The sequence below is a fragment of the Lontra canadensis genome, unplaced genomic scaffold, assembly GCF_010015895.1.
Source record: "Lontra canadensis isolate GAN:19392208 unplaced genomic scaffold, GSC_riverotter_1.0 scaffold74, whole genome shotgun sequence".
Lineage (NCBI taxonomy): Eukaryota > Metazoa > Chordata > Mammalia > Carnivora > Mustelidae > Lontra > Lontra canadensis.
Window position 1 is genome coordinate 8,287,214 of NW_022631068.1, and position 15,718 is coordinate 8,302,931.

Below are 15,718 nucleotides of genomic sequence, written 5' to 3' on the forward strand. Positions count from 1 at the left end.
TCTGGCTAGAACTTCCAATGCTGTGTTGAATAAAAATGGCAAGAGTGGATATTCTTGTCTTGTTCCTCATCTTAGAGGAAAAGCTTTTAGCTTTTCACCATTGAATATGATATTGGCTATGGGCTTGTTGTATATGGTCTTTATCACACTTCAGTACGTTTCCTCTGTACCCATTTTGTTGAGAGTTTTTGGAAAGTAAATGGATGTTGAGTTTTAACAAATGCTTTTCCTGCATACCGAGATGCTTAAATAATTTTTTCCTTTATTGGTTAATGTGATATATCACACTGACTGATTTATAGATATTGAACTATCCTGCATCATTAGAATAAATCCCATTTGATTATGGTATGTGATCTTTTTAGTGTATTTTTTAATTTGATTTGCTGATTTTTTAAAAAGATTTTATTTGTTTATTTGACAGACAGAAATCACAAGTAGGCAGAGAGGCAGGCAGGTGGGGCCAGGGGGGGAGCAAGCTCCCTGCAGAGCAGAGAGCCCGATGTGGGGCTCGATCCCAGGACCCTGGGATCATGACATATGCTGAAGGCAGAGGCTTTAATTTAACCCACTGAGCCACCCAGGCGCCCCCGATTTGCTAATATTTTGCATTCGTGTTTATCAGGGATCTTATCCTGCAACTTTGTTTTCTTGCAGTGTACTTGTCTGAATTTAGTATCTGGGTGATGCTGACCCTGTGAAATGAGTTTGGAATTATTTACTCTTCTCCTATTTTTAAAAAGAGTTTGAGAAGGATTGGTATTAATTATTCGTTAAGTGTTTGTAGAAATCACCACTGAAGTCATCTGGTCTTAGACTATGGTACATCCAGACAATGGAATATTAAGCAATACTAAAAAGACATGAGCTATTAAGCCATGAAAATACATGGAGGAGACATAAATGCATATTACTAAATGAAAGAAGTCAGTCTAAAATAGTTACATACTGTATGCTTTCAACTATAGGACTTTCTAGAAAAGGAAAAACTATGGAAAAATCAAAAGGACCATGATTTCCAGGGTTGAGGAAAGTAAGGACAAATAGTTAGAACACAGAGGATTTTGAGCCATGAAAAATATTCTGATAATACAATAATGGATAGATATTATTATACATTATTCCAAACCCAAGAGTGAAAACTATGGGCACTAAATGACTATGATGTGTTGATGCCGGGTCATCCTTGATAACATTTGTATCAACCGGGTGTGGGATGTTGATAATGGGGGAGGCTACACATGTGTGGGACTGGGGCTGTATGAAAAATCACTGCATCTCTCCCTCATTTTTGTTGTGAACCTAAAATTGCTCTAAAAATATAAAGTTAAAAAAATGACAACAACCAACAGAACAAAACCATACTGTGAGTTTGGTGTCCTTGACCTAATTTAGCAAAGCTGCAGAAAACAGAGACCCTCTGAAATTATATAAATTTCCCAAGTCCCCAATTTATTTACTGTTTTTTTTTAATTTTATTTTTTATAAACATACATTTTTTTCCCCAGGGGTACAGGTCTGTAAATCGCCAGGTTTACACACTTCACCGCACTCATCATAGCACATACCCTCCCCAATGTCCATAATAACCCCACCCCCCCCAACCCCCCTCCCCCCAGCAACCCTCAGTTTGTTTTGTGAGATTAAGAGTCACTTATGGTTTATCTCCCTCCCAATCCCATCTTGCTTCATTTACTCTTCTCCTACCCCCTTAACCCCCATGTTGCATCTCCTCTCCCTCATATCAGGGAGATCATATGATAGTTGTCTTTCTCCGAAAAAATATGGAACGCTTCACGAATTTGCGTGTCATCCTTGCGCAGGGGCCATGCTAATCTTCTCTGTATCCTTCCAATTTTAGTATATGTGCTGCCGAAGCGAGCACCCCAATTTATTTACTGTTAACCCAGAATCTGAGTCCTCATTTCTTTAACTCCAAAAATACATTATCTTTCTCCAAAGTCAGTTCCCATTCTGTATTAATTCATCATATTCAACAAGGCTTCTTTCCACAAGGAACATCTCACTGATGCCAAAAGCCTATGCTAAAGATAACATGTATTATATTTAAATGTAAGCAGTTCCTCAGTTAAATACTAAATTTTTGTATTTAAAGTGATTTAACTTTTTATACTTCATTGCTCACACTGGTGAAGCAATGTATCATCTCCTCCAGTTTTTGTAAGTAATATATGTAATTTTTTTTTCCTGAAGCAAATTGGAGATAACTTCAGTATCAATAGAGACATTGGCAAACCAGGCACCTCAGTTTATTAATATGTGAGCACAAGAGTAGCCTTGGCAAACTTATGGAAGAGAAAAGTTACAATGTCATTCTTCTCCCTCTGTTTTCTGTGCGCTTAATAATTAATAAAACTCTATCATCTGTCCAAATTAGCAGAAGCCCACAAAAACAGAGAGATAGATAGATAGATAGATAGATAGAGAAGACCTTTTATTTTGGACATATTCCTTGTCTCAACCTTGCCACCAAAATCTGGGAGCATTTTCACAAATGTACAGTACTTTTATGAAAAAAAATCAAACATTAAAATGTATTAATATGCTACACATTTACATTTTTAGGAACGTATTGAATATCTACCCTAAAATTTAATCTCCATCACTGGTGAGACTGTTATTATTCCTTTGAATATTATTATTCCTTTGAATAATACTCCTTTGTTATTTATTCTGGGTTCCATTTCTTTTCTGTTAGTTTCCATGGTAAACCTCTATCTCAGCCCTTATGTTTTGCTATCAGTTTTATTTTATTGATTTGACTCCTTGTATCATCCAGGTCTCTGATTACATTCAACCAACACTGACCCTTACCAGATTAAATGAAGAGACTTTATTCATATAACATCAGGAGCTCATAGTACCAAGGAAAAGATAGAAATAACACACCTGGAAATGGGCAGAAACAAAGGCTGCTTCAGAAGACTGCACGTATGAACCATAAAGAAGGGTTGTATTATAGAAACAACTTGGACAAGGCACCCTAACAGAATTAATGTACCTAACCATTTATGGCCTCCTCTTAATGTAATCAGTATTCTAAGAATGGAGGTATCATGACCTAACTTGGGTCATGTGCCAATGTCAGAGGGGTCAAGGAATTTGATACATAAAACAATACTTTGAAAACACCATACCATGAAAGAGGCAACCCTCCAGAATGAAATCAGGAGCTATTAGGAAAGTAGACGATACAATGACAATTAATGAGGAGCAAATGATAGCTCTTTGAGATCAAGAACTATGTTTTTAGTGTTTGATCTCAGTTCGAAACACACTACTTTTACAGAGTGGATGCACAATTAGTGTTGACTTATGCTGCTAGAAGGAATTCCAATTGCCACGTTTTGGAAAGATTTCTCTTACCATAAATATAGCCATTCCTCTTGATTTAGTTTTGGTCCTTAATTCTTAGTTTCCTTTAGTCCTAAGAAATAGATCTTAAATAAATGATGAAAGGAAAAACAAAACTTACTGAGTACAAAATATGTACTCGCTTCAAAGGATGTGATAATGAATAAGGCATGATATTTCCTTCATGGGTTCCCAGCTTATAAAGAGTCAGATACTTAAACCAGTGATGAGTGTGATATGAGCTATCCTGCAGACTGGAACCAAGAAGACTGATAGTCTTCACAATATTATAACCTGAAATTCAGAACCACCGAAGTCTTTAACTGAAATACACATTTTTGCAAGGTCATCTATGAAATACTATTTAGGCATGTAAAGGATGCTTATAGCCTTATGTCTATCTCTAGATAGATCACATATATGTGTGTGTAAAAACAGAAGTAAGTATGTCATGAGCACTGTAATTGTGACTCTGTAAATATCCGTGAGGATATGGGCAAAGACTGAAAGACAACATTGAGAAGTAAAAATAATTACTGCTAGAATGATGAATGACTTTTATGTTTCAGTTTCCTTTAATGCTATTATACACTAAATAAATTTTCAGAGGTATGTTGGGGCTGTTTACTCAGTGATTTGGCTGTTTTAACAGAATCAAAACCTACTAAAATTACTCCATGCCTATTAATGGGATTTCTTCTGTCTTTTTGCAGTTGGGGTTCTTTCTCTGATTGCTGGAAGAGACTTTCCTTCACTGTTAGCATTTATGTATTACCCCTGCACTTTTTAACCTATTTCTTCAAACTATCTGTAATTTGTAGGTTATAGGAAGTCCAGTAGATTTTAGCTGGATTAAATGGCTGTTTTGATTCATGTTAATATATTTAACATGGCTATTGAGTAGTGTCTAGCTATTTAAGAGTCATGAGGGCTTTAAATTCTCTATTAGCAATACACAAATAATCCTCTTTGCTGTGAACCTGCCTTTTCTCTAGGTTTCTCTATTTCTATAGAATTTTTCAGTTTTGTAGGTTCTAATCTTTGCTCACAACAAAGAGCAATCTCTTTTTGATTGCCAGAATTAATACTTTAGTTCAGCCTTTGTTACCATCTACTTGATCAATGTTTATTGTTTCTTTCCTGATATCCACACCCTAATTTTCCTCTGTTCCATTTTTGCCTTTATAGTGCTGCTGTATCACCCTAACAGAGGCAGATGGGGATATTTACATACATTAATTATGCATACTCTTCCCTGGCCAGCACCTGAAAAACTGCCTTAAAAAAAATTTTTTTAGGGACACTTGGGTGACCCAAGTGTGACTCAGTGAGTTCAGTCCTGACTTCAGCTCAGGTCATGATCTCAGGGTCCTGGGATCAATCCCAGCATAGGACTCCCTGCTGAGCAGGTAGTCTGCCTGTCCCTCTGCCCCTCACCCCACTCATACTCTCTATCTCTCGAATAAATAAATGTTTAAAAAAGATTTAGTGTTCCTAAAGAGATGAATCTTAGGATAATATTTAAGGTTTCCAGGCTTCATTAGTTAGTTAGCGTTGAAGTAAATAATCCTCTCTGTAATTTACAGTGAGCTGTTATGAAGTCTTCTCCTTCTGATTGAGAATATGAAGTGTACACTTTTATTTCTCAGATATACTTGGACTTAAAATATGAGAAAAGACAGGATTCCAGCTCCTTGTGGAAATAGTAAACTTAAAGGCTTACTATGCAAGAAGTATTTCCGGTGGGAAAATAATGCCATTGGACCTCACTAATACAAAACAGAACAGAACTTATTTTGTGCACTTTCAAAATTATGAATTTTTGAGTATGTATATATACAAATTCCATTGTATTCATTGTCCTTGAGTCTGATGTTGTCATTGTACCGTATTTCACAAGTCACAGTGATCTCTTGGTTGAACCTGTTTCTCTCTCTCTCTTTTCTCTAGCCTGAGCAAACCATTCTTGGAAGGACTGAGAGCTCTCAAGCTGAGACAACAAAGGAAGAAAATTCGAACAACACTGAGTGCAATTCTCAAAATGTAAGAATAACGTAAAGTGATTTTCATAGCATTCAACAGGAAAATAAGAGCATAAGAATTTTAACAATTCTAGTTCATGCCACCATGAAATATTCTGTATGTGATATCTACTAGCTAAACATTACACTTTAAAATTTGAAAAAACAAGTGTTCTTGGGATGTCCATGAAGTAGGTGTTCTGTTAGGAAATGTAACCAGACTCTTTGGAGTGTTATGAAATTGAGTTGTCAGAGAGGTAAGAGAGCCAAGAGGGTAACCACATGCCCAACAAAGGCTTCTGGCTACAGCAAAGAAAATAAGGTAGAACAGATGCATAAGTTAATGGAGTCTGTCTTTTTTTCTTTTTATTGGCCGCCAAAGAGAATTTAGAAATATGAATTTCTCAACAATTTTGCCTTCAAATCTTTGTATATTTGAACATGTACCAATTTAGAACATAATAAAATTAATGAGAAGTAAAAATGAAAATCTCTGCAACATACTTGCAGATGAAGAAATCAGGAAGGTTTTCTGTAGGAAGGAACATTTTGCTAAAGGCAAATAGGTCTCTGACAGTGTGAGTAAATGTGCAGAGACAAGAAACCATCAGAATAAAATGACTAGAGAAGAGAGTGCAGGAAGTAGTGGTATATATGCCTAAAAGGATAATTTGGGACTTAAATATGAGAGACCCTGGATTCCCAAGATAAAGAGTTTGGTCTGAATTAAGGTTATAGTTGAGGTTTTCAAATGTTTATGTCCAATCAACTTATGAGATCATAGGGTTAATTTTAAGGAGAATGTTTTTATTTCTTGATATATTTTCTTAAAACTACCAAAATGTCATTTTGCAATATAGACATATACCAAACCATTATACTGTATGCTTAAAACTGGGTTGTATCTTAATTGTGTATCACTTTAAAAAAAAAAGGGGGGGGAATTAAAGAATTTTAGAAGCTACACCCTTATAAGTAATGTTGAGTCTTATCCTTAGAAGTACCCCTTTGAGCTCTTAGATTAAGAGGAATTCAGTTGCCTTATTCTTGCCTCTGTACTGATCATGAGCATATGTGTGCCTTGAGCAAACTGTTCTTGTAATGAGGTGCTGGATGCATCTAAAAGGGCAAAAGAACTGGGACTTCACCAAGCTTACCAAACAAACAAACAAGATGGTCCCACTGGAGACAAAGCTGAAAAGTTCTATGTGTTTTGCCAAGAGGATTCCCAAAGCAAAGTTCTGATCTACTTTTCTTATCAGGAGTGAGATCTGCTGAAAATCATAAATTGTTGTTTGTTTGCTTGTTTGACTCTCCTTCTACTTTTATTGTCCTTTTTTGTCCCTAATAATTCCTTCCCCTTCAATAAGTCTCATAAGCAGCTGCTACCTTGTTGCAGGTCCCAATCTGGGTCCATTAAAAAATCTGCCTCCACCTGCACCAAGGTGAATGCTCTCGCTCTAACCTGACCTCTGTCTAGATCTTAGTCTTTGGAGTTTCTAGTTCTAAGAAGCTACACTTTGTCGTGCAGAGAGTGCTCAGTATTCATAGGCTAAGGACTCAATTACATTTAAAGTCTGTGAGAGTAATATAGATGAGTGAAAGACACCGGATGCAAACAGTAGGAATTAGTGGAACTGGTGTGAACATCAATTTTCAAATTTTAGAGCTACAGTTCTTAGCTGTCCTCAAAATAGCATCTCCTGGAGAGTTCTTTAAAAAATGCCGATGCCCAGAGCTGATGCTGGAAAAATTAACTCAACATCTTGGCGTGTGGGATCTAGATGTTAGTTGTATTTATTTTTTCTATTACTCCAGGTGATTCTAATATGTGGTTGAGTTTTACTGACAATGTATTTTGCATGTAAATGATAGTAAAGATCATGCGGGTAGCTTTTAAAAATTAAGATTCTGAAAAATTCTTTAAGAAATTATAAATGAATAGGACTAAATGAAACCTCTATTTTTTTTTTCTTTTTTGACATGGACCTGGTTAAGCCTCTTCCCAACTCAGGTGATTCTGAGGTGGATGGTTTGTGAGTCATAAATTGAAAAACTTTGGTTTAGATAAGATATAATCATTTTAATATATTGTTTAGTAATGGATTTTCTGCTACTCCTACTCTCTTATATTTACATTTTAAAGAGGGAGCTGCCTAAATTAGACTCATAATGGTAATATGAAAAACTGTGTATGACTTTGATAGTGGATAGGAGAGATCCATAGCAAAACCCTTCATTTATTATGTAACCATATACAAGACCAGTGTTGATACAGGACTATGGAATTGATCAGAAAGCTGTTATGTGATTTTATCCACTGCTAAGCTCCCCATGAGAACTCTAGTGAACTGTCATCACCCCAAGCTACAGTAACCAGAGTATGATTAATTTTAAGCATGGAGAACTTAGTTCCTTTCCAGGATTCCCCAGTGTTGAGACCAATTCTGCTGATTATTTCAACCTTACAGAAAGAAAGCAGGAAAATCTTTCTTTCTTTCTTTCTTTCTTTCTTTCTTTCTTTCTTTCTTTCATTCTTTCTTTCTTTCTTTCATTCATTTTTTTTTATTTTATTTATTTATTTGAGAGAAAGAGAGAGTAACAGAGAGAGCACATGCAGGGGGAGAGGCAGAGGGAGAGGGAAAAGCAGACTCCCCACTGAGCTGGGAGCCTGACATGGGGCTCCATCCCAGGACCTGGAGATCTCACGACCTGAGCCGAAGGCAGGCCATCAGAACCACCCAGGCACCCCAAAGCAGGGGGATCTTTGGATCTGTGAAAACTGCTGTTATTCAGTTTGTCTAAAATCACTCAGAATATTCTCATTTGTGTTTACTCTCATGAAATGTGGTTGCTTCCATTTTAATACAACGACATGAAAATACCTTCAACTTCACTTTAACAAGCTGCAGACTTAGCTCCAATTTGGGCTACTTTAATTGAATGTCCAAATGAGGTATCCAAACATAGTTTCATAAAATAAAAGCAAAATAAATTTACCCTTTTCCGAAAAAGGGATTAGTGCATTTTCTGTTGTAGGAAAGATAGTTATATTATAATTATGGCCTCCTTATTGTCTTTATTTGGAGATTAAGTATGGTGTAAAGTGATGTGTATGGGTGCCAAATTGACAAGGGGTGAATTTGTGGTGCTTAAGTTTATGCATCAACATGCTCAGAAGAGCTGGTAAAGCATTATTTTGGGATGTTTCTGATGGGTGTTCCCATAAGAGATTCGCATGAAATCAGTAGGCTAAGTAATTTAATTGGATTGGGTGTGAATTTTCTAATCCCTTGAGGACCCACATAGAACAGAATGGTGGAAGAAGGATGAATTCTTTCTCTCTTTGAGTTGGGACATGCATCTTCTGAGAGCTGTTGGTTCTTTGGCCTTCCAACTTGGGGACTCAACCAGCAGCATACCCCCCCACTTTTCCTCAATTTTCAGGTCTTTGGCCTCAGCTCATCATCAGCTCCCCTGGTTCTCAATACTTAAGATGTGGATTGAATTATATCACCCACTTTCCTGATTCTCCAGCTTGCACAGGGCATAGCATGACATATCTCAGCCTCCATAATCACATGAACCAATTCCCATAATAAATCCCTTCTTATATATGCATGTGTATATCCTATTAATTTTTTTTCCTCTGGAATACACTGACTAATACAATCATTTTTCCATATTTGTATTCTGCATACTTTGGGTATATTTTTAAATAATTGACATCTGCATCTTATGGAAGAGGTTTTTTTAATCAAATTAATCAGTGCAACTTAAGTTTTATACAGTGAAAGTAGATGGTAGTTGTTAAGGTACATTTTCATATTACTGGCCTTATTTGGCAAAATTATAGTTGGCAGTTTTATTCCCATTTTTTTTAATTTGTTTTTCTACTCTGTGAAATTCAAAAACCTAGAAACTACCAAATGAGGACATTTAAAAAATAATAAAAGTATAAAAAATAGGGACCTGAATGAAGCCAGTAACAGAAATAGTTGAGAGAAGGAAACCAACAGAACATCAAACTGAGAAATTCAGAGGACTTTGTGATCAAGTGAAGATGCACAAGTGAAGACAAAAGTCTAATAGGGACCCTGACTTTCATGTTAATTAATTAAGGCAATTATATTGTTCTCAGATCAAATAAAGTACAGGAGGAAAAATTGTAAGTTAATTTTTGTCCATTTACTTCTAAACAGAAGAGGTTCATGCTCTCCTAATAACTAGAATGAACAAAAATGTACATTAGAGCTTATTTGTAAAACATTGATCATTTTTAAAAAGTTTGTTGAGCTGTAATTTGCATGCAAGAAAATCACACATTTTTAAAAAGATTTCTTTATTTTAGAGAGAGAGAGAGCATACATGTGTGAGTTGGGGAGAGGGACAGAGGGAGAGAATCTTCAAGCAGACTCCCCACTGAGTGAGGAGCCTGTCTCATTCATGACCCATGAGATCAGGACCTGGGCTGAAACTACAAGTCACACATTTAATTGACTGAATGACCCACATGCCCCCAAAACCACACATTTTTAAGCATATATTTCAGTTTTTCATGAACTTGATTGAGTCATGCAGCTGTTAGCACAGTCCAGCTTTAGAACATTGCCATCACCCTAGCTAAGATCCCCATGCCTTTTTACAGTTCATCTCTATTCTGACCCTCAGCCCAGACAGACACTAACCTAGTTTCTATCTGTGTAGATTTGCCTCTTTATAAATTTTATATAAGTTCATCATATAACAGGGAGTGGTTAGCATCTCATTTCCTTCACATAATGTAAGGATTTTGAGACTCCTCCATGTCGTAACATGTATCAGGAGTTTGTTTCTTTCTGTTGCTGAATAGGATCCATTATGTGACTGTACCACATTTTCTTTATCCACTCATCAGTTGATACCTTTTGGATTGTTTCTACTTTTTGGTTATTTTGAATGACACTGTGAACATTCACATAAACATCATTGTGTGAACATAAGTTTTAATTTCTCTTGTGTAGATCCCTAGAAATGGAATGAGATATGATAAATTTTTTCCTGACTTTTTAAGAAACAAATGGTTTTCCAGAGTGTCTGCACTGTAAATGCAGTATTTGCATTTATTACCTAATCTCTCTGTGCACTTCCCCCTCTCCCTGCTCATGCTCTTCCCCCCCCCCACCAATAAATAAATAAAATCTTAAAAACAATTTGTTATAATGAATATATTCTCCCTATTGAATTGCTTTGGCACATTTGTCAAAAATAAGTGACGACAAATCTGAATTCACTTCTTAACTTCAGTTGTTTCATTGATCTATATATCTACCCTTAACCTGTACCATACTTTTCTCAATTACTGTAGCTTTATGGCAAGTTTGAGATTGGAAAGTTAAACTCCCTTTACTTTGTTCTTGTCTTTAAGATTGCTTTGGCTATTTTTAATATCTTCCATTTCCTTGTTAATGTTAAGTTCAGCTTTTTAATTATAATTTAAAAAAAAAACTGTTGGGATTTTGACAGAATTTGCATTGAACCTATAGATTAACTTGGGGAGAATTATTGTCTTACAATATTGATTCTTCCAATATATAAACATGGGTTATCTCTTCATTTACTTACATCTTTTAAAATTTCCTCAGAAATATTTTGTAGATTTTCAGTGTATAAGCCTTGCACTTCATTTTCTTTATTCCTAATTTTTAAATTCCTTTTGATGTTATTATGAGTGGAGTTGTTTTCTTAATTTTATTTCCAGATTGTTAATTGCCAGCATTTAGATGGGATTAATTTTTGTATATTTATCTTGTAACAGATCAGAATTTCAAGTGACCATGAGCCCCAACTCAAACTGTGGTGACATTTGCAAAACAACTACATGAAGTTGCAGTATTAATTTCAAGTAATTATAATGCTATATCCAGAATAAGGAAGAGAAATCCCTTATCTGATTTTACTTATCAGCCAAGACTGATAAAGCATGTTCCATTCTAGAAATGACACTGTTAAGCTCAACCACAACAAATGACGTGTGTCTAGTAGAGCTTGAGGGGAAAAGCTCAAGAGGAGATTCAGTATATAATGTTGATCAGTTTCATTTCTGTTTCAACCAGTTACCTGATGTGTAGCCATGACTGCTTAGGCCCTTTGAGGCTCATTTTCCTCCTCTGATGGAGGGAGATAAATGTTGCCTACCTTGTATAACTTGTTAAAGTTTCCAGTGAGATAGTCCAGCTTAACACCTAGTTTATCATGGACACATAGCAGGTCCTCAATAATTATCACTATCTATTCCTTTATGCAAAGCTATGCCTTTCACTTAAAACCTCAATAAATATTTTTGAATTGTATATTTAGTCAATTTCTCAAAAGAGAAAAAACTATAATGTGAAATAGGAGCAGTCTTGTTCAGTGTCATTCTCCAGGGCAGAACCAGATGTTGCCAGTGAAAACAGCTATAAGAAGGAGAATATTTCAATCAAATATAAAAGTGAACTCTTAATGAAAAGTATATGAACACAGAATCAGCCACTGGAAGACATAGTGTGTTATATGATTGAATAATGAAAAACCGGGGTGCCTGGGTGGTACAGTCAGTTGGGCATCCGACTCTTGTTTTCCACTTGGGTCATGATCTCAGACTTATGGTATTCAGCATTCCATCAGGAGCCGTGTTCAGTGCCAAGTCTACGTAGGATTGTCTCTCTCTCTCCTTCTTACCTCCTCCCTACCACCATTGGCTATCTCTCTCCCTCAAACAAATAAATAAATAAATCTTAAAAAGAAATAATGAAAAACAACTGTTCTGGATGTACTTGGGAAATGAAGACTAGTATGGAGGAAAAGAACTATCATGTGAGCATCTCATTCAATTCCAGGATTCTGTGATCATCAGCAACCTCACTGAGAGCTGATGAGAGAGCATACAATCTTGGGAAAAAATAGCAGAAGAGATGCATTTTGATCTGATGCATCTGATACTAAACAATATAGTAGAGAAAACCTTGAAATTACAAAAAAACCTAGATTTTAATGCCAACTTTCCTATTTTCTAACATGTCACTTTTGGTAAGTGATTTTATAATCTAGATCCCTTATCTATATAATGTAGATCAATGATTTTCAAACTTTTGCATGCCTGTGATTTACCAGGTCAGCTGGTAAAACTGCTTGTGGTCAAGCTTCACTCCCATCAATTACTAATCAGTAGATCTGGGGCACAGCCCAGGAGTGTGTATTGTTCTAATTAAGCTTACATAAACCCTTATTAGTTCATTCTTAAAAAGATGCTTTGTAATTTAAATATCTGAGATCTTTATTGAGATATTTTCAATGTCAAGATCCCAAACTTGGAATTGAAGATTAACATTTTCGTAGATATCTTGTGGGTTCATTCTATTTCCTGCCCTAGGCAAGCCAGAAAGGGTCACCTAGGAAAATGTCCTCTGGATTCTTTGCCCTCTGCCTTTGTTTTAGTAGACTTAGAAAATTTTAAGTGGATCACCAAAGTCTTAACAGCGTATTGGACTATCAGTTTGGTGTGTGTTTAAATTATTTTGAAAAAGGCTTTACTTAAATGATAATAATAAAGACACACAGGGAAAGCAAAGGATGTACCTGCTCCATCCCATTTGTCTGAAGTTTGCCAATGAGTCTCATATTGTTTAACAGCAAATCAAGAATTAAAGACATTGCACATTCAATTTTAATTTTCATTTAGGAATTAAGACTTAATGCTAATGTAAATGTGTTTCACAATATTTCTGACTCCTATAGGTAGCAAACATTTAATTTATCTTAATGTGCTGAGAAAATGAAAAGCAGAATAGTTTCTGTTTAGCATCGAGAGGACGAGCTCTCTTTCTTCCTATCACACCTGCTTGCAAGTCCCTGACCAAAGGGAGTTTATTTAAGAGCAAGTATTAACTAGGGAAATGAGAGGAGGAAATGTACAGAAAATAAATCTTAGAGCTGTGAGTAGAAAATGATGCCAGCTTTTTTTATGCTAAAACAATTTTGGCAGAGATTTAACAAATCCTAGTTTGCTATTATATCCAGTATTCATTGTGTAGTATTTGATGGACCTGATGAGTGGTTGGCAGATGCTGCACTAACAAAATTTTCTAAGCAAGTCATGGCCTGCTATAATTGGGCTTAGAGACCACACAACAAACATTATCATTCTGGGTTACATTTCATCAGACATCTGAAGAGGTTGGCTTCATACAAGGTATTGTTACTGTGCTGGGGTGTTTCCCTCAAAAAGGAACAGACTTGCCTCCAGATAATGTAGCATGGTACATAGTTTCATAAGATCTTCATAACAGATTTCTGTTTTGCTCGTTAGATATAAATCTCCATGTTACCCTACTATAGCATCAATTTAAAGTTGCAAGAATGTGAACTTAAGTGTCAGTTCTTATCAGAAGTTGCATAGAAAGCATAATAACAATGGTTAACTTAGTAATGACTCCTGGGGCACCTGGGTGGCTCGTTCAGTTAAGCATCTGCCTTAGCTCAGGTCATGATCTCGGGGTCCTGGGATTTGGCCCCATGTCAGACTCTCTGCTCAGCAGGGAATCTGCTTCTCCTCTCCCTTTACGCCTCCCAAACCCTGCTTGTGCACGTGTTCTCTCCCTTGCTCTCTCTCACTCACTTTCTCACTCTTTCTTTCTCACTTGCTCTCTCTGTATCTCAAATAAATGGGTAAAATCTTTAAAAAGTAATAATAATTCTTTGATTCCCCCTGTCTTCCCTGAAAACACCAAATGGCTTTCTCTTCTTGGTTCCTGTAGTGCTTGGTTTATACCTGTATTTTATCCTGTATTGCAGTCCAGTTTGCATGTTGAATATTTGTACAGAGTTCATATTTTGCATTCGATAATGAACAATTTCAGGACAGAAACTATAAAAATATTGGTATTTTCTTCAGGACCAAGCAAAATGCTCATTTAGTAGGTATTTATTAATATTTCTCTAAAACATCCAAAATTATGAAATTAGACAAGGCTGTGGTTTTCAAAAGCTTAGCTATTTCATATCGAGTACTAAATAGTGGGGCACCTGGATGGCTCAGTCAATTAAGCGGCTCCTTTGCCTCAGGTCATGATCCCAGGGTCCTGGGATCAAGCCCCACATCAGGTTCCCTGCTCGGCGGATGTCTGCTTCTCCCTCTCCCACTTGCCCTGCTTGTGTTCCTTCTCTCGCTGTGTTGCTCTCTGTCAAATGAATAAAAAAAAGTCTGAAAAATAAATAAGTAAATAAAGTACTAAATATCCTTCTGGAATAAATATGACAAATTTACCATTATTAATATAGACAAATTTATTATTATTAGTGCAGAAAGGTGGCATCACAGAAAAACTTAGCCAAAATATATTTGTGTTTTTAAGTAACTTGTCACTTAATTCCATTTTTTTCTCTGTAATATTTGAAAAATTCCTTCTTTTTAGCCTCTACCCTGTCACATATTTTATTTAAATATGTAGAATCAACTGGACTCTGTACCTGCCAGAGGTATTTTTTATTGGTAGAATTTCAGATTTCCCAGTTATACCTTGCATTAATTAGTTTGAGTTCTTTTAGTGTTTTAGGGAAAGATCATAAGAGATGTTATAACTAATCTCTCCTGTGAAGTAGGACCAAATGTTTAATACTAATACCAAAGTTATAGTGATCAGCAGGATTAGAGATGTAAGCTCAAGGACTTTAAATGAATTTCTGATAATTCATTCCATTAGCTTTAATTCTTAAAATACTATTCATTATTTCTGAGAGAAGGAATAGAGTGTAATTTAAAATAAACAAAATGCAGAATAAGCCATTTTCCTTTCATAGGCTTTCCAATGATTGTTAATTCAGTCATAGAGCTCATTGTGATTTTTGTTAAATGAACATTTGTTAAGAACAAACCCTGGGGTGGTAAATAATGAGCCACGGTTCAAGAAGGATCACAAGGCAAGGGAAAGTGAAATAAAGGACCTCATTAGTCACAAATTTTGGAGGAAGTACAATGCATAAGTCACTGGGGCACATGGGGAGGTCAAGGCAGGGGACAGGCAGAGAGGGAGCCCCAGAACCTGAGGCACATGTAGTTTTTTTTAGGGTTGGTGGGTAAAGTGCTTTGGGAGTCCTTGGCTAGGCCTGGTCAGTTTAAGCTAAAAAGAACCGGAGTCTTGTTAAGATCTAAAGAAGGGGAAAGAGGGAGAGTCTTATCTAAGGAACAGAAAAGGCGAAGTTGGGGGTGGGAGGGGGAGGGTAGCAGACAGGAGAGGCCTTTTATCCCTGGTCTTTGGGGAAGTCATATCAGGAATTCACACTTTCTTATGACCCTGATGGCT

The 15,718-nt window shown here is 36.1% G+C and overlaps 1 protein-coding gene and 1 non-coding gene across 2 annotated transcripts in view; one reads left to right on the forward strand and one right to left on the reverse strand.

The window, feature by feature from the left end:
- LUZP2 (leucine zipper protein 2) overlaps positions 1–15,718 on the forward strand; it is a 466,130-nt gene that overhangs the window by 438,368 nt on the left and 12,044 nt on the right. Inside the window, exon 10 of the mRNA XM_032881225.1 lies at positions 5,326–5,418. Within this exon, the coding sequence (XP_032737116.1) occupies positions 5,326–5,418 (93 nt within the window). The remainder of the gene's footprint in view (positions 1–5,325; positions 5,419–15,718) is intronic.
- On the reverse strand, positions 1,779–1,885 carry LOC116881471. The gene has a single exon (XR_004385420.1). It is a non-coding gene; the product is annotated as a U6 spliceosomal RNA (small nuclear RNA).